This window comes from Carettochelys insculpta, chromosome 4, assembly GCF_033958435.1.
Source record: "Carettochelys insculpta isolate YL-2023 chromosome 4, ASM3395843v1, whole genome shotgun sequence".
NCBI lineage: Eukaryota > Metazoa > Chordata > Testudines > Carettochelyidae > Carettochelys > Carettochelys insculpta.
In genome coordinates, this window is record NC_134140.1 from 67587806 (window position 1) to 67610783 (window position 22978).

A 22978-nucleotide genomic window follows, 5' to 3' on the forward strand; every position below is an offset into this window, starting at 1 on the left:
TGGATCTTCTGGGTAGAAAAGCCTACTCCTCCTCTACTCTGTTGCTCCGCATGGCCAACTATGCCGCTCATTTGTCGAATCACAATTTTGACAACTATTCCAAGCTTACTGCCCTCATGGACTTCCTTCCGGAGGATAAAAGGCCAATTCTTAAGGCAATTGTGCAAGAGGGCTACGCGGCTTCTCGAGCGGGCGTGCAGATTGCACTGGATGTGGCGGACACAGCGGCCCGCGCCATGGCCACTGCAGTAGTAATGCGGAGAGAGTCATGGCTTCACACATCCGGCATTCCAAAGGAGTTACAGGTCAAAATTGCAGACCTCCCCTTCAACAAAATAAAATTGTTTGCTGAATCGACTGATTCAGTCCTACACTCGAGGAAAGATTCCAGAGCGACACTTCGGACTTTGGGGATATATACCCCACCGTTCAGAAGGAAGAAATTTTATCCTCAGCAACGCCGTTATGGTTACCAACAGCAACGTACCCAATTTCAATGGGGGTATGATCAGGGACGTCATCAACAAACACATTATAAGGGCCCTAGGCGCCGTCCTCAGCAGGGCAACGCCTCCGCAGGGCAAAGTGCAAGACAGCAAGTTTGACGGGTATGTCGAGGGCCGTGAAGCCAAGACCGTACCTCAGTGCCAATCTCAGTACATGTTCCATCACCGACTCAAGCCATTTTACCCACAATGGAAAAGCATCACGTCGGACAAGTGGGTATTGGAGATTGTAAACACGGGATACACGATCCCCTTCCAGTCTTTACCTCCACCAAATCCTCCCACCGCATCCCTTCTCAGAGACCCCTCTCACCTACTGGAATTAAGGGGGGGAGGTGGACCACCTACTATTCATAGGGGCGGTGGAGAGAGTACCGGAACAATTTCAAGGCAAAGAGTTCTACTCCAGGTATTTCCTGACGGAAAAGAAGACAGGAGGGTGGAGACTCATTTTGGATCTACGCGCACTGAACCAGTACCTATGCAAACAGCGCTTCAAAATGACTACGATGGCTTCAATAATCACGGCACTAGACCATGGCGATTGGTTTGCAGCCCTCGACTTACAGGATGCGTATTTTCATATTGCAATTCATCCAGCCGACAGGCCTTTCCTCCGGTTCCTTGTGGGCACAGATCATTTCCAGTACAGACTCCTCCCATTCGGACTCTCTTCAGTACCCAGAGTCTTCACCAAGACCTTAGCGGTGGTGTCAGCATACCTACACAGACAGGGAGTTTTCATTTTCCTGTACCTGGACGATTGCTTGCTAAAGGGAACTTCCCGGGCGGAGGTATTACGGATGATACACAACACCACAAACACATTTACGTCACTGGGCCTCATCATCAATTTCTCAAAGTCAAAGACCAACCCCACGCAAAATACAGAGTTTAATAGGGGCTCGGATAGACTCAGTCACGTCAAGGGTGTATTTACCCGAGGCTCGTTTTTGTGCCATCGAATTTCTCGTACAACTACTAACGTACAGCCCCACTGTTCCAGTTCTCACGTGCTTACAACTGTTGGGGCATATGGCAACCACCACGTTTGTGGTGCAAAACGCCAGGCTGCATATGCGAGGATTGCAGCATTGGTTGGCAACCGTATACAAACCCTCAATCCACACCGTCCACAAGAGGGTGTCACTTACAACAGAGGCACGAAGCTCGCTAACATGGTGGGGAAACCCCAAGAATCTCCTAACGGGGTGCCCTTCCGCCAACCACAAATTACTGTGTTCATTACAACAGATGCCTCCCATATGGGATGGGGGGGCTCACATGGACAACAAAACCACTCAAGGATTATGGTCCCCCGCAGAGAAGACACTGCACATAAACATATTAAAGCTCAGGGCAGTGTTCAATGCGTGCAGGTATTTTCACAATTATCTGCACGGAAAAATAGTTGGCATGAATACCGACAACACCACCACCGTGTTTTATATAAACCGACAGGGGGGAGCCAGGTCTCGTATGCTTTGTGCGGAGGCAGTCCAACTCTGGAACTGGTGCATCTCCAACAATATAATCATAAAGGCTTCATACCTACCGGGGGTCCACAACGTCAAGGTGGACCAACTCAGCAGACACTTTGCGCCCACTCACGAGTGGCAGATCCGTTCAGACCTACTTCACCAGGTGTTCCGCAGATGGGGTTTTCCCCAAATCGACTTGTTCGCCACCCGAGAAAACAAGAAATGTCCCCAGTACTGCTGCAGAGCTGGCATGGGACAGGAGTCTTTGGGGGACGCCTTCATGATCCCATGGAAGGGCCCTCTACTTTATGCGTTCCCTCCCACGACACTTATACACAAGGTCTTGGAGAAGGCCAGAAGGGAGAAAGAACGCATGATACTCATAGTCCCAACCTGGGACCAGCAACAGTGGTGCCCATTGCTCTTGCGCATGGCTCAACATCGGCCATTTCCCCTACCAACAGTACCGGACATTCTCACTCAGGCTCAGGGGTCAATACTGCACCCGCACCCGAAGAGACTTCGGCTACAAGCATGGCTAAGTGCCTTAGAGACTACATGCTCAGAGGGAGTACAACAAGTCCTTGAATGTAGTCGGAGAACTTCCACCAGAAAGACTTATCAGCACAAATGGTTGCGTTTTTCCGAATGGTGTTCCTCCAGGCAACTAATACCCCGGGACACCACCATACTTACGATTCTGGATTATTGCTACAACTCAAACAAAACGGACTTTTGCTATCCTCTATAAAGGTGCATCTGGTGGCTATATCAGCGTTTCGGCATGAAGAGGATGGATCAACCACATTTGCCCATCCTGTTGTCTCATGTTTCCTACAGAGGTTGGTGAACCTGTTCCCCGCTCGGAAACCAGTACCGCCATAATGGAGTTTAGACCTAGTTCTACACACCCTCTCGGGACCGCCCTTTGAACCATTGGCTACGGTCCCCCTTCGACTACTTACTATTAAAACGACTTTCCTCCTGGCAATCACGTCAGCTCGCAGAGTGAGCGAACTTGCGGCCATATTGTCCACACCACCCTGCACGATCTTCTCAAAAGAAGCGGTGGTCTTACGATTACACCCAGCCTTCGTTCCGAAGGTCTCTTCAGACTTTCATATCAACGAACCAATAGTGCTGCCCTCATTCTATCCTAAGCCTCACAACTCAAATGAAGAGGCACGGTTGCACTTACTTGACGTAAGAAGGGCACTGGCCTTCTACATCGATAGAACTAAACCTTTCCGGCAAACGGACAGACTCCTGGTGTCCACTGCATCCAGGTCAAAAGGAGAAGCGCTATCTTCACAGAGGATTTCAAATCACATTGTGTCTTGCATAAGACTGTGTTATGAGATTAGCAAGACTCCTCTGCCAGTTCCGCCAAGAGCCCACTCTACTAGGGCGATGGCGGTGTCAACGGCCTTCTTCAAATGCATCGCGCTGAGAGATATCTGCAGAGCGGCGACGTGGTCTTCCTATGACACCTTCGCCAAGCACTACGCCATGCACAGGATGCTTGATGAGGATACACGCCTGTCGACAGCAGCCCTTTCATGGGCAAGCTGCGCATAAATCGGGTACCCACCTCCTTTTTCGGGGGGGGGGTGTTACTGCTGGGTAGTCACCTACTGTGGAGCACCCACGGGGACCACTCGAAGAAGAAAGAGAAGTTACTCACCTGTGTAGTAACGATGGTTCTTCGAGATGTGTCCCTGTGGGTGCTCCACTACCCATCCGTTCCTCCCCACTTCAGAGCTCTCTTTGTGTGTTTTTTCAGGGGCGTCTGGAGCAGTTGATCAGGAACTGGTGGGGACCGGATCGCGCACGTGACCGTAAGCGCGCGAAGAGCCGATGCTCATCGGCGCATGCGTGACCCGACGGAGACTGCTGAAAATTTTCCGAGCTGCGGCGCCGGGGCGAGCCCGACACCTACTGTGGAGCACCCACGGGGACACATCTCGAAGAACCATCGTTACTACACAGGTGAGTAACTTCTCTTTAGGAGCTGTAATTCTGTGCTAAGATGCCAGGGGTTGGAATGAATAAGAATTACTCTGTGCTTCCTTAGGACATGGAATCTCTTAACATCTGTACGTCCATTAATCTTGCTCTATGTCCAATTACCTGGAAATCGGGCATTGACTGCATTTGGCAAGCAGCAACATTATTACAGTTTTGGCCTCCGCAACATCCTCTGGCAATGAGATTCACACAGTGAGTATGTTGTGTAAAGAAGTACTTGCTTATGTTTATTTTAAACCTACTGCCTATTAATTTCCTTGGGTGACCCCTTGTATAATGTGAAGGAGAAAAGAACATTTCTTTATTCACTTTCTCCATACTATAAATCTCTGCCATATCCCACTTAGTAATTTCTGTGCTAAGATTAAAGATCAGTTTTTTAAATCTCTCCTTATATGCAAGCTGTTCCAGATCCCCAGTTATTTAAATTGCCCTCCTCTTTATCTTTTCCAATTCTAATATATCTTTCTTGAGATGGGGTACCAGAATCTGCGTAGGGATTTCAAAGTGTGGGCACACCATAGATTTAGGCTAAGTCTGCACTTACCAGGAATGTCGACAGCTGCTACGCAATTTGAGGTGCGCAAATTGCGTACCTAAAACAGATTTTGCAGCCATTGACATTGGTCCCTGTTCTTAAAGCAGAATGCCGACAGGAGCACTCCTTCTGCTGACATTCCTTAACCCTGGTGGCTCGCAAGGAGTTCCAGGGTCGACATGCGCAAAACGGCGCCCCAGAAGATTGAACGTAAGCGTTCGATTTTCCGTGGCCAGTGTAGACGTAGAGTGCCATTCAGAAAACTATCCAAGATGATTTCAAAATCTCTTTTTCGAATACTAACAGCTATTATTGTATGAATAAATCAGGTTTGTGTTTTCCAATATGCATTACTCTGCATTGATTGATATTGAATTTTACCTGCCATTTTGTTGCCCAGTCACCCAGTTTTGTGATATCCCTTTGTAATTCTTTGCAATAAGCTTTGGTGTTAACTGTCTACTTTTGCATAATTTTATATTGCCTGCAAACTTTACCACTTTACTGCCTAACTCCTTTCACAGATCATTTAGGAATATGCTGAACAGTGCAGGCCCTAGTACAGATTCTCAGGCGACCCCACTAATTCCACTTTCCCTTGTGAAAACTGGAAATTTATTTCTGCCCTTTATGTCCAATCTTTTACCCACTTAGTGATCCATGAGAGGACTCTCCCTCTTATCCCATGATTACTTACTTCATTTAAGAATCTTTTGGTGTGGCACCTTGTCAATGGCTTCTGAAAGTCCAACTGTGTTATATGGGTTGGTTCAGCCTTGGCAACTGCTTTTTAATCCCCTCAGAAAATTCTAATGGATTGATGCTGCATGGTTTCCCCTTACAAAAACTGTGTTGACTCTTCCCCAGCACACTGTGTTAATCGATGTGTCATAAATTTCTCCTATAGTTTCAACTAGTTTGCCTGGTGCACTTCAACCTCCCTAGTCCTGTACTCAGGATCTGAGTGGTCCTAGACCAGGGAATTTGCCAGACTAGTGTTGGTCAAATCTGCCCCCACCACTGGCCTCCACAGCTCTTCTCCCCACTGCCATCTGCAGCTTCCCAACTCCCCCGACTGGCCCCCTGCAGGCTCCACAGCTGCCAGTTCCCACCCCCAGCAACCTCTCCCCAGGTGTGGTTTCCCCAGGTCACAGCTTCCTGCCCAGCCCCAGCTGCAGCTTCTTGTCAGACCTGGGAATGAGTAGCTGCAAGACACTGCTCCCTGGCCAGGAGCTTTGCACACAGACCTGACCAGGAGCTTCTTGGGTCTCTGGCTTCCCACCCACTCCCAGGGATGAGCTACTGTGAGCTTTGTGCACAGCCCTGGTCATGGCTTCCCCACTAGTCCCAGGGAAAAGCCACCATGAGCTGCAGTGGCAGTTTACCAGCCTGGGCTCCTTGGCTGCTGCTGCTGCTCCTCCGGCCTTGCCATCAGACCAGCTGTGGATGCCCAGCGCTGGGCTTCCTTCTGCTGGTCTGGCTGGCCCCTCCTCCTCCCAGACCTGGGACTCTCGGTTCCTGCCAGACGATGGATGTTGCAGGGTGAGAGAATGTCAGATTTTGGAGTTTCAACCTGTACTGAAGTTAGGTTTTGTTAAACTGTATTCGGAAGGATTGCTTCTGGAACTCTCTATTTTAATTTTTTTCCTATAGGCGTTACATCACACAGCCTTCCCTCATATCTGGGACAGAGGCTGATTTTAGAGTTGAATTACATTGCACAGTTGGTAGTTCTGCAGTTTCATGGCAGATTTCTTTCACAAAACTTTTGGGTGATCACCATCTAATTGCGGTGAGTGATTACTGTTTATTTTGTCAATTGGTTTCAAATCCTCCTCAGTCTTGGACAGTTCCTTAGATTTATCACCTAAATTATATCTGAATTGGTCATATATCAAGTACAGGTTAAACCTCTCTCTAATCTGGAACCCTCAGGACCCAACCAGTGCCAAAAGAGAGAATTTGCTGGACCACAGGAGGTCAATATTGTCTAGCAGCATTACCAGCACTTGCACTGCTTACTGGCCTCTTAGCAGACATTTAGGGGTAAATTACAGCTAAATAACAGCAGCGAACACTGACAGCCAGGACTGGTGGCAGTAAACTAATTCATGGGATCGTGGGAACATTGGGCACACCCATGGTAAGTGGTCATCTGGCTACTTAAATCATTCTGGACTGAAGATGTTGCCATACCAGTGAGTGCAAGATAAGAGTTGATTCAAGTTATAGACAAAGCTGGCTGAAAAAATGTCAACTTTTTATGAAAATGCCATATTTATTGAAATAAAAGTATCTAGAAAAAATATATCAGCTTTGACACATTTCGAGGGAAATATTTTTATCATTTTGGAAAATATTGGTTTTGAGTGATTCTGCAGTTTATTTCAAATGTTTTGTAGTTTTTATATTTTTGCATTATTTTGTAACATGTCAGTAGTGCTACCATACAGAAAAACACTCAGACTTGAACAGGGCCTCAAATTTAGATGTTTGTTACATTTTTGCATTTGATAGGTTTTGCCACTTACTTTTATGTGCCTCCCTCAATAATTCGTACATTTGCACAGGGAAGGACTAGAAAAGCATTTGTTAAATTAAAAAAAAAAATCAAATTGTCTCTCACTCTATTATGGCTCAGGGCCTGAAGTCTGGAAGTGGTCCAGGCCTCTCTGGACCTCTGGTATGGCCTGTTCTCCCCCTCTGCAGGCATCAGTCACCTGTGCCTGGAAGCTGAATGCCTCAAAGTCCCCTTAAAACAAATGTCTACTAAGAGGTTCCCCTAAATATCAAGCATTGTATCAGGATCCATCAGTCAAACAGGAAAGATGGGATGTTCCCTATGAGGGTACTATTTATTCCCCTCAATAGGCTTGTCAGTTCTGAGTGATGTCAAGCAACAAGATTGTGAAAGGACAGGAACTCCATTCTGCGTGATATGGAGGATTTTAATGTAATATTTCAGAGCTGCTCCATTACAAATGCAGAGGGGAAAGGGAAGACTATTTCTGCTAATGAATCCAGATGAGACTCCATGGCTGCAGGCAACAGGGTTTTGCAGAGCTTCCACTGAAGCTGATTAACTGTTACACTGAGCTGTATGATGCTATCTCCTTTAGCCACCGTGTCCAATACGCTCCCTGTTAGCCACATGTGGCGAAGGGGGCAGTGGGATGTGGTGAATGGCTCAGGAGAGCTGCACATGTGGGGCGCCCCCTGGCTGCTCTACGCACATGCCCCACGTGGTGGGACAAACACGTGGCAGCATTGGCTGAGGTGGCTGCTACAGGCTCCAGCTGTGGGGTGGCTCGTGTGGAGGCAGTTCCATCCCCGTGTGGTTTGTATGGCTCTAAAATCAGTAATCTTGTGTGTGTGTGTGTGTGTGTGTGTGTGTGTGTGTGTGCGCGCACGCATGTGCATGCACACGCATTGTGGTGCCTGGCTGGAGGGAGGGTGTCTGACTGTGGGGGAGCACCTGGAGCGGGAAGCAGTGACTCCTGGCTGGGGTAGGGGCTGTGGTGATCAGGTAAATTTTTCTTGGGCACCACTGTCCTATAAAAAGGATGGCGTTCCACTGCTACAATTAAGAGCATTCTAGACATTCAAATATTCTACTGTTTTTCTGTGATAAGGAGAAAGGAAACTCATGCCCTAATCTCCTGTTTTAAGGTGTTTGTCTAACTTCTTGTTCGGTTCCAAGAGCAAGATGCGAAGGGAACTTCTGGAAAGTCACCTTCCTGGAACTACTGAGAGATTGGAGAAAGTGGAGTTATTCTTAGTGGAGGCATGGATTTAACAGCATTTCCTACTGTATGTTCAAGGCATTTACTTTAGATTACGGTGGCTGTGGCTTATTTGTATACTACTTTGCCAACTCACTCACGTTCCCTATTGCATCATGTATTAGGGGTCCCACTTGTTGTGCCTATTGCCAGCACACAGGCTCTTCCAGGGCACAGCTTTCTCACTACTTTAGCTAACTGACAGTCTTGACTGCATGCAGCTAGCAGATAGGGTAGAATTCATCATCTTGTCTGCTAGGAATCATTATACTGAGTGTAGTCCTGAAGCAAAGAATTCAAGAGCTTCTGCTCCTCAAACTGAGAAACTTATTTTCCATTCAAACATATTTTCACCATGAAGAAAAATATGATTCGTAAACTGTTTCCTATGGCGATGAGCAAACATTAATATTTATGCCATTTTATGCTGTAAAAAGAAATAAAATGAACCATTTAAAATGGAAAAGATTAAAATTAGGGATTAATTAATTTTTTGCCAGGAAGTCACAGCAGTGCCCTTACTTTCCCATTTTTGACATTTCTTGTACAAGCCCCTCATTTCTCTCAAGAAATGCATATTCTTTGTAGGTCTAGAGAAGGAAAACCTCATGGCTATAGAGCTGTTTAACTCTCTCTTTAAAAAAAGTACTGCAATCTCATGGTTCCCTATGCTCATGTAGTAACAAGGTGGTCATATTATTTACAGTGGCTATAATCAGTCACTTAAATCACTGCTAATCAATTCTTTTGTTCCACTGACTATTCCTTTTGCAAGATATAGGCCACTGATTTAATTGCTGACTGATCAAAATCCTGCCTAGAAATCAACCAAGTGACTGGTGACTTGTTTTATTTCGGCAATAAAAGAATGACAGTCACAGTCAGCGGGTAAAAAGCAATAACGTGCTTTAGCTCATTCATATATTCTTTTGAACAAATGTGAAAGTGCTGTGCTTCTCTTCTGAAGCCTCTAATTTTATTTTTGCCGAGGACTGTTTTGTTCTTAGAAGCCTTCCCTTTAGAAGGTGGCTGTTACAAAAATAATAGCACATTAGACGTTAGTCAGATAAATGGAAAAATCAGACTGTTTTATTCTCAATAAAGAAACCAACCAAAGGGAGAAAAGTGACTGACAATTTAAAGACCACTTTAAATGTGGAAAATTTCAATAAGCAGCTACTCACTCGTGCAAGGCTGGTTCCAGATGGAACTTTATAAGGGACGTACTTTCTGTAGATGTGTCCAACTCTAGAACATGGAACATCAAACATGCCACCTCCACACATCCAGACCTAAGAAGCAAACAAGAAATCAGCAACAACCGAGTGCTGAGAGAAGTAAAATCCTAAATCATTCTGCACCATGCCTATTTCATTCTGAACAGCAAGGAATGGAAGACAAGGGGAAAAAATCCATATTTTGATACCTGGGGTCTCACTCTACAAAAACAGACTGCATGAAAAACGAACCATGAAAACTATAATGAATAATAGCTAGTGTGCCTATCAACACTACTTTTCATAACATAAACAAGACCTTTTAACCCAAGATTTCCAGATTCTTAATTTTCTTAATGAAGTTAATTAATTTCATGTTTAATTCCAATAGGGCTGTATTTTCACCAGGGATTTAATACCCAGTTAAATTTACTAATCAGGTAATAATTTAGAAGTTCAATTCAAGTTAAAATCCTTGCCTACAATTTATAGTATGCAATCACTATAAGGCTCGGGTGTTTACTAGGGTATACCTTTCCAAAGAAAAACTGAAACAGAACTATCAACATAGATGATCTAATCAAATTCACACAAAGTGGCATATCTCACTTGTGTGTCATCTTTTGTGCTAGTTTCTGACATTGAAAAAAGCTGCCAGCTGGAATATTAATTTTCAATGCATAAGGGCCTGATTTACAAAACTCCTGAGCAGCCACAAGTCCAGTCAACATTAGTGGGTGCTGTAAGGGCACAGCACCTCTGAAAAATCAGGTGACAGTTGGATGTGCTGCAGGATGCTGAATGATTTCACTCTTCATGAGGGTTGTAACATTGCTAGTTTTTAAACAGACATTTCTGTCAGAGAGGGAGACTGTGAATTATGCCGTAAGTAACAGTGGAAACAGCTCAGCAACTCTGTTAGACGTGATTTTATGTACTTTGGTAACACAAGAACGGCTGTACTTTCGTTTATCAGCTAAACAGATTACTAACGTAGCACGTTGACAAAATGGATCACCTTGTACTGATTTTAAAGGGTGTTTTTTGATTTTACACTAAGTCACTGGGAGCATCAAAGAAGACAGTGAATGGGATAGCAGAACAAATAAACAGATTTTAAAACTAAACACTCTCTAAATGTTCAAAATTCCCTTGTGCATCCAGTGCCTGGACTACCACAGGCACACAGTACCCTGCTGAATGTGTCATGTAACATAATCACTCTGCTTTTCATTACCCTTGCAAAACAACTTTCTAAGCTTCCAGAGCCTGCAAATTGTTCTGTAAGCAGAACACCCACTATTCTACTCTATTTCTGTTCAGAGCACTTGCAGTCTCAGCTTTATTCAGCCTCCAAACTGTGACATCATCAACAAGTAAATCACCCGCATGTGCAGAAAGAGAAAAAGGACATCATTAACTACAGAAGAAGGGAGTCTACATGTACACAAGAAATGTTCCAACAAAACTTTTGTCAAGAGATTGCATCTACATACAAAAGCAGATCAAACTTTTGATCAGCTCTGTCAACAAAAGAGCCTCCTGGAGCCTCTACACACCTTTTTGTCGATGGGAACTGTTGACAAAACACATTTTGTGTGTAGACGCTCTGAGTTTGTTGACAAACCCCACCAGTTTTGCCTACACAAATCTCTAGTGTAGATATAGCCATAGAGAACAGCAGCCATGGAATAATGCTGATTTATGGAGTTTTGAATAACAAATTATTTGCGAGTAATATTCTTTGGTTATCTAAGTTAGTTGGAACAGCTATTCTAGAGCAGAAGAACTTGACCTATAAGCGTTCTCTTATTCCCCAAACACTATTGAGAAGAATCTGAAGTCTGTAATCAGTTAGGAAAGTGTATAAATAATCCTAACTTCATTGAGAGGTCAAGCATGGCCACTATCATGTTATATTCTGTGTTGACACTGTGTGAAAGCTGCAACAGTATACTTCATCTGGAGCGATTGCTTAGAGACAATGAAGAACTTAGTAAGGATGCATGAAAGCTAAGAAAGAATATAATTAATATCAGGACAAAAAGAAGGCATGATGCAACATCTCCCAGAATCTTGTCAGAGCTTCCAAATTGCATTCAGATACATACAAGACCAATAGTTACAACAAAAGGGGGTAAAACACATGCCATTAGTGCTGGTAGAATAATGAAACAAACAAAGCAGTCAGCTACAATGCATGCTATAACAGTAGGATAGGATGGGAAAAGTGATGGTGTATGTAGAAGTATAGCATGAAGGTATTGGATAACAGTGATTTTGCTGGGTAGGGTGAATGCTATCATGGGCAATATCTACATCGTATACAACAGTTGAGCAAGCAGATAGTTACCACCACAGTGTTGCCCTGGATGTTGTTCAAGGGACACCATGTTCTTTATCAGCCTCCAACTAGAATGTGCCTGATAATTATGAAGCCCCACCTGTCCAAAATAATTTGGAACGCAGAAGGTGTATTCTCTCTCTTTGTTCTCACCGCCAATCCTGTAATCTCCCATTGCTATGAGGTTGAGGGTTCTCCTTTACTAAACTGCAACCTTAGCACTTTTGCTGCTATTCTACCCCTTCCTCAACTTTCTGGCTCCTGAAAGGGAAATATTTCTACCAGAGTGCGCTCTCATTTTTTGACGTCCATGGGCAGAATAAATTTTATGTGCACTAAGGCATGTGTGGATGTGCACCACCAAAAGAAACACATGCTGTCCACTGTGGTCCTTTGTGGGCACTCTGCGAATCAGGTGGACAGCACCTGAATCTCTCCTGGGCAGTCACCCAAGTGCCCAGCTTACAGGGAACAATGATTTCTACAATTCTACAACTCTCCTGTTTGTCATACCCTCTGTAGCGCCTGCTGATGGTTGCATCTGGCTTTTTTCAGCTACAGCAAAAAAAAAGTGACAGGCTTGTCACATTTGTGATTGCCCACTAAAATCTGAAAACCTCCCTCAAATAGTTAAACTGACAGGTTTTCACTCTGCTGTTGCTGCTTGCCAGTTCACCTTACTTTACACTGTCTTCCTACAAGCCCTTTCCTAAAACATCTTCACTTTAAACCCATGCCCACCTATTCTCAACTCTCTTAACTTAGTGAAAAGCATGTCGCACAAACATACGAACAGTCACTAAAGAAATGATGAAATTAACAAAATGGGGTTAACTTTACCAGTCCTTCATGTGTCATCATCCCCTCTTCCTGCCAGTCCTTTGTATGTCACCTTCTCAAACTACAAGCTCTTTGGAGTAGGGTCTGTGGCTGTCTGAAAATAACCTAGCACACTACTAGCGCTATAGCAGTAAGTTTAATACAGTTCATTACTGTAATAGAGTAGATGGCCCATTAGATGAAAATGGGCTTAGCTCTCCTGTTTCGGTCCAGATCATCCCACCTTGGCCAACTCAAAGTGTGGGGCAGACCCGGTGGTCTATGAAAGGTCAGTCAGGAGTCAAAACAGAACTGAATCAGAGAGAAGGGAGCAGAGACAGAAGGGTGGCTCCTGGGAGTTGGTTGAAGGCAGAACAACAACAAGAGGATTTGGTCCTTGAGCAAATACTGTAGATAGGTTTCCTGCTGGCTTTAAGATAGAAAAGCTGGAGACAAGGGCCAGAGAGGACTGGAAGAAGGGGGAGCAGAGGAGGGGCTTACTGACTGACATCTCCTTTCTGGAGAGCTGGATCCTGAGAGAGGGCCAGGGGAAGTGAAGGATGCTCTCCTGGTAAGGATGCTCCCAGCAGAGAGACCGTGGGACTTCTCTCTGGGAAAGGCAAAGTTGTACCTTAGAAGGAAGGGCTAGAGTGGCTGGCCTGGAAAGGGGATGAAAGAAGACAGAGAGAAACCTAGGTTGTGAGTAAAGACACTGGGTATGCTGATAAAAAGGATCACGTGCACCAGCTGATATGGACTAGGAGACTTCTGTTATAGATGGCTTGCACAAGATTTCTGTAACAAACTGATTCTCAGGAGCAGTACTGGTTATGTCAGAGACCAAAGTGGAGTCCTTTTGGTTAGCCAAGAGGAAAACTGAGGCAAGGGACTATCCTGAGGCTACAAGGTGGTGCCTGAGAGGAAACACTCATTTACAATTGCTGTTTATTTACATTGTGATGACATGTCTAGGGCATGTGAGGGCAACTGAAAGGATTAAAACTGGCACTTGACAAAAATAAGGTAAGCAGTCCTGTGGCACCTTAAAGACTCACAATTTTATTTTGTGAGCCTTTAAGGGGACTCAGGACTGCTTTGTTTTGTGAAGCTACAGACTATCGTGCCTACCCCACTGGGACTTGGAAAAGATGACAGCCTCAGAGTGGAAGGTCAGCTCCCCTTCATGGAGCACATATATAACGGGAGGAAGCAGAAAGCGACCTAGGTGCTTTGTGACTATAATATTATGTAAAGAGTGTGAAGTACACCTGTACGGCATCTTCTTGATGTTGTAGAACATCAATAAAAATAAAATAAAATAAAAGGAATTAGGGAGAGGATATCAGATACACTGAAGCAATAACAGTTGAGAGGAAATAACACTTGATGTTAGGCTTATATTTGATAGACAAAAAATTTAACATGAAAGCACTGTGCTGCACCTGAGGTGCATTTTGTAGCGTGATTGGAATGAATCTCTGGCTGGCTTGAAGGACATTTAGCAGCTGTTCCTGTTTATCTTTTAGCTTCAGAATGGCTAAAGGAATATTTATATTTTCTTGGGAAGATAAATGCTAGGATCCTTGTCTTTAGAATGTGCATTTTTATGTCTCCTGTGCTAAATGCTGTGAGACACTGGAGACAGAACTTGAAATCCTCTGTCTTCAATATTGCATACCTCTACCGTGCCACAAAAAGAGTTCTGCCGGTGTGGAACTTCCAAATGCTGTCATAATGTTGATGACTCTGTTTGCTTAACTAGGAAGCAATAAAATGTTCAGGATCTTGAATGTCTCTTATTATAGCAAGGAATGTGATCTGTAGCCAAGGCAGAATAACTCCTTGTCCTCAGGAAAACAAGTCCATTTAAAAGAGAAAGTTCAGAACAAGTGCACTTTTAGATGTAGTGGTTCCAAATTTTTTACTAAGTTGACCCACCAACAGCATTTTGTCTTGGCAACTTGTTGTTGCACATACGAAACCTCCATTGTGGCACTGTAAACCTACTCCATATCTGATGCAGAGGGGAGCTTTGGGTGGGGAAGATGGGGAGGGAGGTGTTTCAGCCAAGCCAAACCTGAGTGGGGTTGTGATGCTGAGCACCAGTAGGAGGGCCTGGAACGACAGCTAGCTCAGTCCCTCAGGACAGGAGCAGTCACTGAGGACTGAACATGGTATGTGCATTGGCTCATTTTCCAACCTTCCCTTGAGCCCTGGTAGAAGTGCGTGTTTGCCTAGGGCTCAATGACAGGCTAATCTGGACCATCTAGAACCCCCTGTCATCCACTGGTATGTTAGCACCTATCATTTTGGGAACGCTACACTAAACTCTAGTCTATCAGCTCCTTCCTACTGAACATCACAAAACAGTTCAGAAAGGCAAGCTTGCAAAGAGATGATGCACTAGTCTGGCAGTTGAGGCACTGGCCTGGGCCTTGGTTGCTATGGGTTCATAGCCTAAGTATGCCACAGGCTTTGAGAGACTTAGGCCAGTCCCTTAACTCCTTTGGGTCTCACTTCCCACCTTTGTCTTGTCTATATAAATTGTAAGAACTGAGTGCAGGGACTATCTGCTTGTGTAAGTACAGTGACTAGCATAATAGGGCCACAGTTTTGGTTAGGGCGGCTATGTGCTACTGCAGTACAATTAAATATAAAGGAAGGGGCTCGTGGGCTTGGAAATGTGAATGGGAAGATGAGGGAAAACAAGTTTGATAGAGGCGAGAGCACAAATAAACAATCCGTCCTTCTAATTGTAGAGTATTGTGCAGAAGCGAGAGGCAGGACCTCCAGCACAGAAGGGAGCACAGGGATTTGGAGTTAATGGGCACATGTTAAAGCTATGGTGGAGTGACCCCAGGGGACGTTTGGACATTCAGGAAGGACCACACTTCATGTTGTCCATTGCTTTGTGCAGTCCTAATTTTTGGGCAAGAATCATATTATTAAACATGGAACAAAATGCACAAGAGAAATCTAATCATAAAAGTTCAATGACAACAGACACATGATTTGCAGTTGGTGGAGGGGGAAAGGAGGCAAAGTGGTTATTGTGTACACTTCTGTCTGCACCATGGGTTCTGCTGGAGAGGAGAGGGCCCAGGCAGAACTCTGTTTTAAAGAAGTAGTGCTGTGCCTATGACTGTGGAGGGGGGCAGTGTTAACTACGCTTGTGATCTGACTGTAAATTTCAGTCAGCCTAATATTTTTGTTAAAAAGCTGAGTTCCTGGAGTCATCCGATTATAAGAGAATTTCATCTTCCGTGTTAATAAAAGGAAACTTCCACCCCAGTTGTGGAAGCAAGCTGGAAAACATGACCCCTTACAGGCTCAAAACAAGAAAACCAAAAAGCCTTCACATTTATTATTTTTAAGCCAGTATCATGAATTTTTTGGAGCCCAAGTCATTATTTTTGAAAGTTTGGGATTGGTAATACTGCAGAAGGCACCAGTAAGACCACATGGTTGGACACTGCTCCATTGCTTGTCACCTGCAAGGGGCCTACCTCACTCAAATGTACATCCCATTGCAACCCTGTCAAGAGAACTGCCTTCATTTTCACTCAGATTCCCTGGGATGTTAAAGATTTGGCCAACAACTTAATAGCTGATGTGTGAGAATGGCATTTTAGGTTTTTTATTTCATTGTGTGTAGTGGAAATATATATTTGCATTGGATTTGTAATTTGCTTTATAATAAATATCTAACTGGAGTGCTATGAAATGGTTAATTGGCAGTTTCACACAGAACAGATTAAAGTGAAGTATTTTTCTGTAAAAGACCTACCTCTAGTTATCTTTCTGTGAACATACAGCACACGGTTTATTAGACAATAATTGTTCCAACATAAACCGAGCTGTCTTACTCGATCAATGTGGATTATGTGACTATTGCAGGCATATTTTGCAGCGTTTGCGTGGGGCAAAGCCAAAACAGACATTGAAAATGCTCCAAAATTAACTAATTAGCATCACTAATCATGACTAATTAGCTGCATACCAGCTGATAGCTTTGATGCCATTGATCTGATGCTAGCCAGTAGATCACCTTGGCTTAAAAGACTCAGAAGAGAAAACCAAAAAAAACCAAAAAAACAACAGTTAACAGGGAACAAGATGGTTCTTGCAAGTGAGCACAGGTGAGAGGAAAGGATATAGAGAGATTGTGCTGGAGTTAAGGGCAAAAGCCTTAGGAGGAGAAGGGTTGAGGAAATGGCAGACAGCAGGGCCTGGGATTTGTGAAAGACTTGTTCAGTCCAGCTTGAGGTCAAGAAATTGTAGAGTTAGGAGAAGATAATAGTTCAGTTTACATTTGGACTGTGATGTTTTAATAAAGCAGATTACAAATGTCTCTATGTAGTTTTTAAGGCATCCGAAGAAGGGGAAACTGTCAGCAGCAAGTTTCCATGCTGACCGAGTATGACCCTATTGTAATACTTGCACACTGCTTGTCTGAGTTATGCGATAGTCCAAATAGTAGTGTTAATTCTTTGCTTTCATGCCATTAAATCTGCTCACAAACTAAACAAACAGTTCTACAATAGTGAAGATATAATCATGAAATGTTAGTTTTATGATGGGTTTCAAATAAAAACTGACCACATGATTGTACATATACATTTCCAAAGCTGATTGTGGTTCATCAGAGCTAGGAAAAGAACAGTTTCCTGCAAGCCGATTCCTAACTCTATATACACTACATAAGGAAACTGCAAAAATTCTCTGGCTATTCCTAATATTTTTTCAGAGGTAACAAAATAGGGAGCTCTGCTGTAAATGGCTCTTGGCTACCACTTGCATTTTAAATGGAGTTGAAAGCCTATCCTTATTAAAATCAGCAGGAGTTTTGCCACTCATTTCAACAGGAGCTGAAATTCACCCATTATCCGTTAAATTTGCTCTCAGCAGGGCTAACCACCTGTTGACTCAATTTCCCCTTCTTGGACTTTTTAAAAACTGTATAAAGACTTTTGTAAGATGCTTTACTAAAACATCAACAGCAGCCAATGACCAGTCTACCCAAGAGCTCCCAACATTGCTTCTGGAACTGATCCAATGTTAACTGTGCTGGGAAATCAGTGTAAAATTTCCCTAGAGGATATGAGGCCCCTGAATGACAGGACACTATAGTAATAAGTGGAGAGGTAAGTGAGGCTGCATAATATTGTGGACTGTGTGCAGGCTTGGAAGCAGAGGTAGAAAAAGTACCCAAAAAGTTACTTGAGATAAAGTGCAGCTGTCAAGGGGCTGTGAGGGTGGGTGGTACAAGCCACCAGTGTCCCTCTGGAAAACTACCTGAGTAAAAGTACATACGTGCACACACACATCACATCTTGATTGTACTCAGGTATCTAGGACTGAAAGCAACTGCATTTTTACTCAAGTAACTTTTCTGAGTCTCCCTTCCACCTCTGTTTGGGAGCCATAACTCCAGAATTCAAATTGTTGCTCTATTACTAATTTAGTTCCCTTTACAATACCATTTGATTACTCTGTGCCACTGATTTACCATCCATAAAATAAAGTTATTAGTACTTATGGCCTCACAAGAACACTGTACGGATTAGTGAGTGGTTTTTTTTTTGAAAATTCAAATCACTGTGGAATAGATTGTGTTAGTTTTATTCACTATGGCTGTGTCTACACCAGCTCCCAACTTCGAAGGGAGCATGGTAAGTAGGGTGTCGGGAGATTATTAATGATGTGCTGCGCTGCATACGCAGCACTTCATTAAGCTAATTCTCCCCCACGGCAACTTCGAAGTTTTAAACTTTGAAGTGCTGGCTTGCGTATAGCCACAGCTCACCCACCGGTACTTCGAAGTGCCCGGGCTACTTTGAAGTCTCTTTATGCCTCAAAATATGCACCACAAGCACTTCATTAATAATCTCCCAACAACCTCCTTACCATGCTCCCTTCTAAGTTGGAAGCTAGTGTACACACAGCCTATGAGTAGCATCCTGATTGCATCTTACTCCACAAGTGGGCCCACTGAAATGAACAGACCATTAGTAGAATAAGGTTCTATTCAATATAAACAAGAATATCACAATGTGGTCTTATATACCTCCTAGTTACTAGGCTTGGGTCCCATTATTGAGTTGGGATGTACGTACAGAGAAAACAGAAATGGCTCTTTATAACACTGAAAATTATTGCGGGAAAATCTTTTAAAACACAAAACACTATCCTGTCACTTGTCAAACAATTCTGTGATTGTTTATTTCCACATGTAGTTAGAGTTGAGCAAGTCGCAAGGACCAAATATCTGGCATCATTGACATCTGTGAATGCTTTCAACGAGGCCAGGATTTCATCTTAAGATTTCCTTTATTCTATGATTTAGGATGTGTGTTTATAGCTTACGGTGTCTTTCACAAACACAGGAAATATATTTGTCTGTTATCTTGTGAAGATTCTTGAGAGTTATTTTGGAAATGACTACCTTAGGGTTCTGTTCTTCTAAAAGATGTAAATATAGGACAGACATAGCCCATTCCTGCTTGTTACTGAAAAGAGGCATGGTTAGTCTATCTTATTGCCTCAGTTCACCAGCTTGATAAAGTTTATTACATAATGAAGAGTAACAGTGGGATTCTACACACATATTTTTAATTAAAATGATCTTTGGACTATAGTTTTAGTTAGAAAAACAAAACACATTATTTTTAGGAAGAAATGTTTTGAAGAGTTAGCACTTGTAAAACACAAAGCATTGTTCCCTCTGCCTGCAGAACCTCCCATTATGCTGGTACACATTGATTCTAAAAGAGCAGTTAATCAACACTATATCAAAATCGTGATAACCATCAGTGGTGGTGTTACCCAGAGACAGACACTAACGAAAGGGAACCATGTTGCCTCCTGCAAACTGAAAAACAAGAGTCAGGCAAACTGTAAAAAATCTGAGTGATTACAAGGGCTTTTACAAACTGATTTAGAAATAACATATAGGGATCTCTTCCTCTATCACTGACATTAGAAATGGGCCTGACTCAAACCTCCAGACCTGAATACCCCAAACTAAGGGAAAATTCAAATTTGATTTCATAACTACAACTTTGTGACTCCTAAATGACATGCAGTAGAGTAAGAGGTGAAACCTGACACTTAGCAGACATGGAATATTAGAAATTAGTTTAGGATGGGAAGTGCAAAAATGCTGCAAGTAGTTGACATTTCAGGGGAAACTGCAGGTAGCCTAAATATAATTACTCGAACTGGAATTTGGCCATTTAATCTCATTAAAGATCCCATAGAACTTTTGACCATCACAAACTGTCAGGTTTAAATCACATGCAAATGTTGGCATCTGTGGCACATGACTCCCTGTAGCATTTTATCAGCCAGCTATTAGTTCAGTACTGGCTTCTAAGAAAAAATATTCCTGACTAAGGAACTGATCTCACAAACAGTCTGTATGCTGAAATCAATGAGACGGGCTCTGTACCAAACAAATACATCATTGCAACATGCAACTCTTTTATCTAACCACTGACAGGCTTGACATGGCTTAACTGTTGAGGCAATGGTAGTCCCAAGGTCATTAGATGTAACAAAAGGGCAGCAATTCAAACTGGCATATCAAGTAGTTTTAGAATTTTTATTTTCACTTTTTGAAATGTTTGAGGTTTGTTTTTGCAGCTTTCCTGTTTGCTCCTGCTCATAGAACATTTTGCCGTAATAATTTATCCAATAAAGCTCAACAACCGACCAATTCCAAGGCTGCTCTTTGCTTCCAAGGTTAATTGAGGCCTATTTTCCAATGTTCTCAGTTGTGAATACTTCATATCATATACGTTCATGATCTATATATCAAAAAGTATTTTTCTGTTGCTTTTTTTTCTCTCTCTTAGCTAATCATATTTTTCCCTTTCACTATTCCATGGAAAGCAGGAGCCTATCTACTTTTGTTGAACATCTACCAATTAAAAATGGTTATTTGTTCCTTTTAGTCAAATGAATCCTGTTTAAAGGGTTTTTTAAGGCTAATAAGGAGGGCAGGGAATCTGAGGGTCAATATACAGAATGAGGAGATACAACTGAAATAAGATGTAGTTTGAAATAGCTGTTTCCAAAAAAAATATGTTCCTTGAAAAAAACAGGCTGGGTCAATTTAGTAGCTGAACTTCCAGTGCCGTTACCATGGTTTCTCTAGAAAGAGGAATGGAGTGCATTCCAATTACAATCTTCACAATGACAGATAACAAGGACATGGGAAATGGTCAAATAAAATCTTGCGTGGTCCTGAAAGAGATGTGACAGGTACTAATGGACGTTTACATTTGTTTCTGAAATAACTTAAGCATACAGATTGCAGATTGGTGTATCAAAACAATTTGTCCATTCATTTGTCTTGAGTTTCTCTTGCCCTTCAATTTTTCTCTCATATAAAGCTGATTCAAAGTAACATAAGAGCAACACAGTTATGCAAGTCATTCAATTGTCCCAGACAACACCTATTAGAAACAGGCTAGATATTGGGAGTAAGGCTGAAGGTTCTCTTTTGCATTTCATTCAATACTTTGTTCTCACTGGCATTGTTTTAATAAATGTTGAAACTCCAGTGGGGCTAGATGTACGGTGTAATCTATGATTTACATACTCTATTTCTTCTTTTATTTCAAATGGAGATATCCGGAAGCTAAATGTGAACTGTAATATTGATATGTCATTTGACTATCTGCTGAAACTGTAGCTACAAACAGAAAGGTTTTGGGAGGGGTGGTTTCAGGGCCCCTCAGCTACATGGGTGGTGTGTGTGTCTCAAAACTGGCAGTTTCGAAGTGTGCATGGCTGCCATTATGCTAACGAGGCACTGCATATTCATGGAGACACCTCATTAGCATATCCCAAAGTGCCACTCTGAAAGGAGGGGCTAGTGTGGCCACAGCCAAAGTGATTATGGAGAGGAGGCTAAGAGAAAAAGTCCTTAATTTCTTGGGTATGTATGTAGGTATCTAACATGTTTGTGGAAGTTAATATGGCAGCTAACTAGACACGGGCAAGTAAATTATTTATGCACATACCTCCCTCCCACCCAATCAGAGGACATTTGTGCACAGAAGATAGGAATATGTAAAAACAAATTTGCAATTAGCAGATCCCTGAATTTTGAAAATCTGGTCTGAAATATGCAACGAATTATTTGACTTTTATATGGCCACGGGGATCCATGACATGCATTTTCCACCAAAAGCAGTGGATACTCTTTTAAAAGACCAAGAGAATATTGTAGAGAATGCGATCTGACTATGGAGCAACATGCAGTACGAATAAAGGCAACATGGGGATAACCAAGCGCATTAGAAATCCTGATTCAGATAGCTAAAACACCAACCTTTAGGGTCATACCAAACACAGTAAGCAAGTGTTAAACGGGAGTGACTTGCTGGCTCACCTTAAAGGAGATTTCATACTGCTCTCCTCCCCATATTTCTAAGCCTGGATCATAGCCCCCCAGTTCCCAAAACCACTTTCGGTCAACAGCAAACAGACCGCCAGCCATAACAGGAGACCTGAGGAAGAATTAAAACAAATTGTAAATGACAGGCACCATCACGTCATACTTGAAAAACTGAAAAGATCAACAATGCACATTGACAGATTATGATGAGGCTGCTAGCAATTGTCAGTCTATGTTTGTGCGTGTGTGCGCATGGGGGGGGTAGATGTCAGTTTGTCACCATCTGTGGGGGAGGGAAAAACATATGAAAAAGAAAATCTTTAAAATGCTGGTCCTTCCATGAGAGCAGATAAGCAGAATCTCCACATATCCATTCAAAACAAGACTCCAGCTTGGCGAGATGATGTTTTAAGTTGCTGGAGAAAGGCAGGTCCCAGATCAAAGTTTAGTGACTAATCTCTCAGAAATCATCACCCAAAGGTCCTGTATCCTATCATGCTAAGATACCGCTGAAGGTGAAAGCTACTTTATGAACAAAATATAGCTGGTCAGAACATGGCAGACATCTGTTACAAATAGAAGTTTTATTACTAATTAGTAGTTATCAGCTATATTTGCTAAATCAAGATTTTTTTTTTTTTTGGTAGTAGAAAAAGGACTCCGGAAATATGCAAAAGTGTTTCATATAATCCCCATATGTAGAGATGGAAAGTAGAACTACTTCATCACACTACCCAAGTACATTTGTTCAAGATTTGTACTTTACTCAAGTATTTCCCCCCTGAAAGGTCTAGTTTTACTCAAGTATTTTTCAAAGATGATATTGTACGTTTAACTCACCTATCATTTCTGAAAGA

General features: G+C 42.8%; 1 protein-coding gene across 1 annotated transcript in view; it reads right to left on the bottom strand.

The window, feature by feature from the left end:
• GALNTL6 (polypeptide N-acetylgalactosaminyltransferase like 6) overlaps positions 1-22978 on the bottom strand; it is a 910287-nt gene that overhangs the window by 64327 nt on the left and 822982 nt on the right. Inside the window, exons 7-8 of the mRNA XM_074991866.1 lie at positions 22116-22233; positions 9520-9627 (exon numbers count right to left, since the gene is read on the bottom strand). Coding sequence (XP_074847967.1) covers positions 9520-9627; positions 22116-22233 — 226 coding nt within the window. The remainder of the gene's footprint in view (positions 1-9519; positions 9628-22115; positions 22234-22978) is intronic.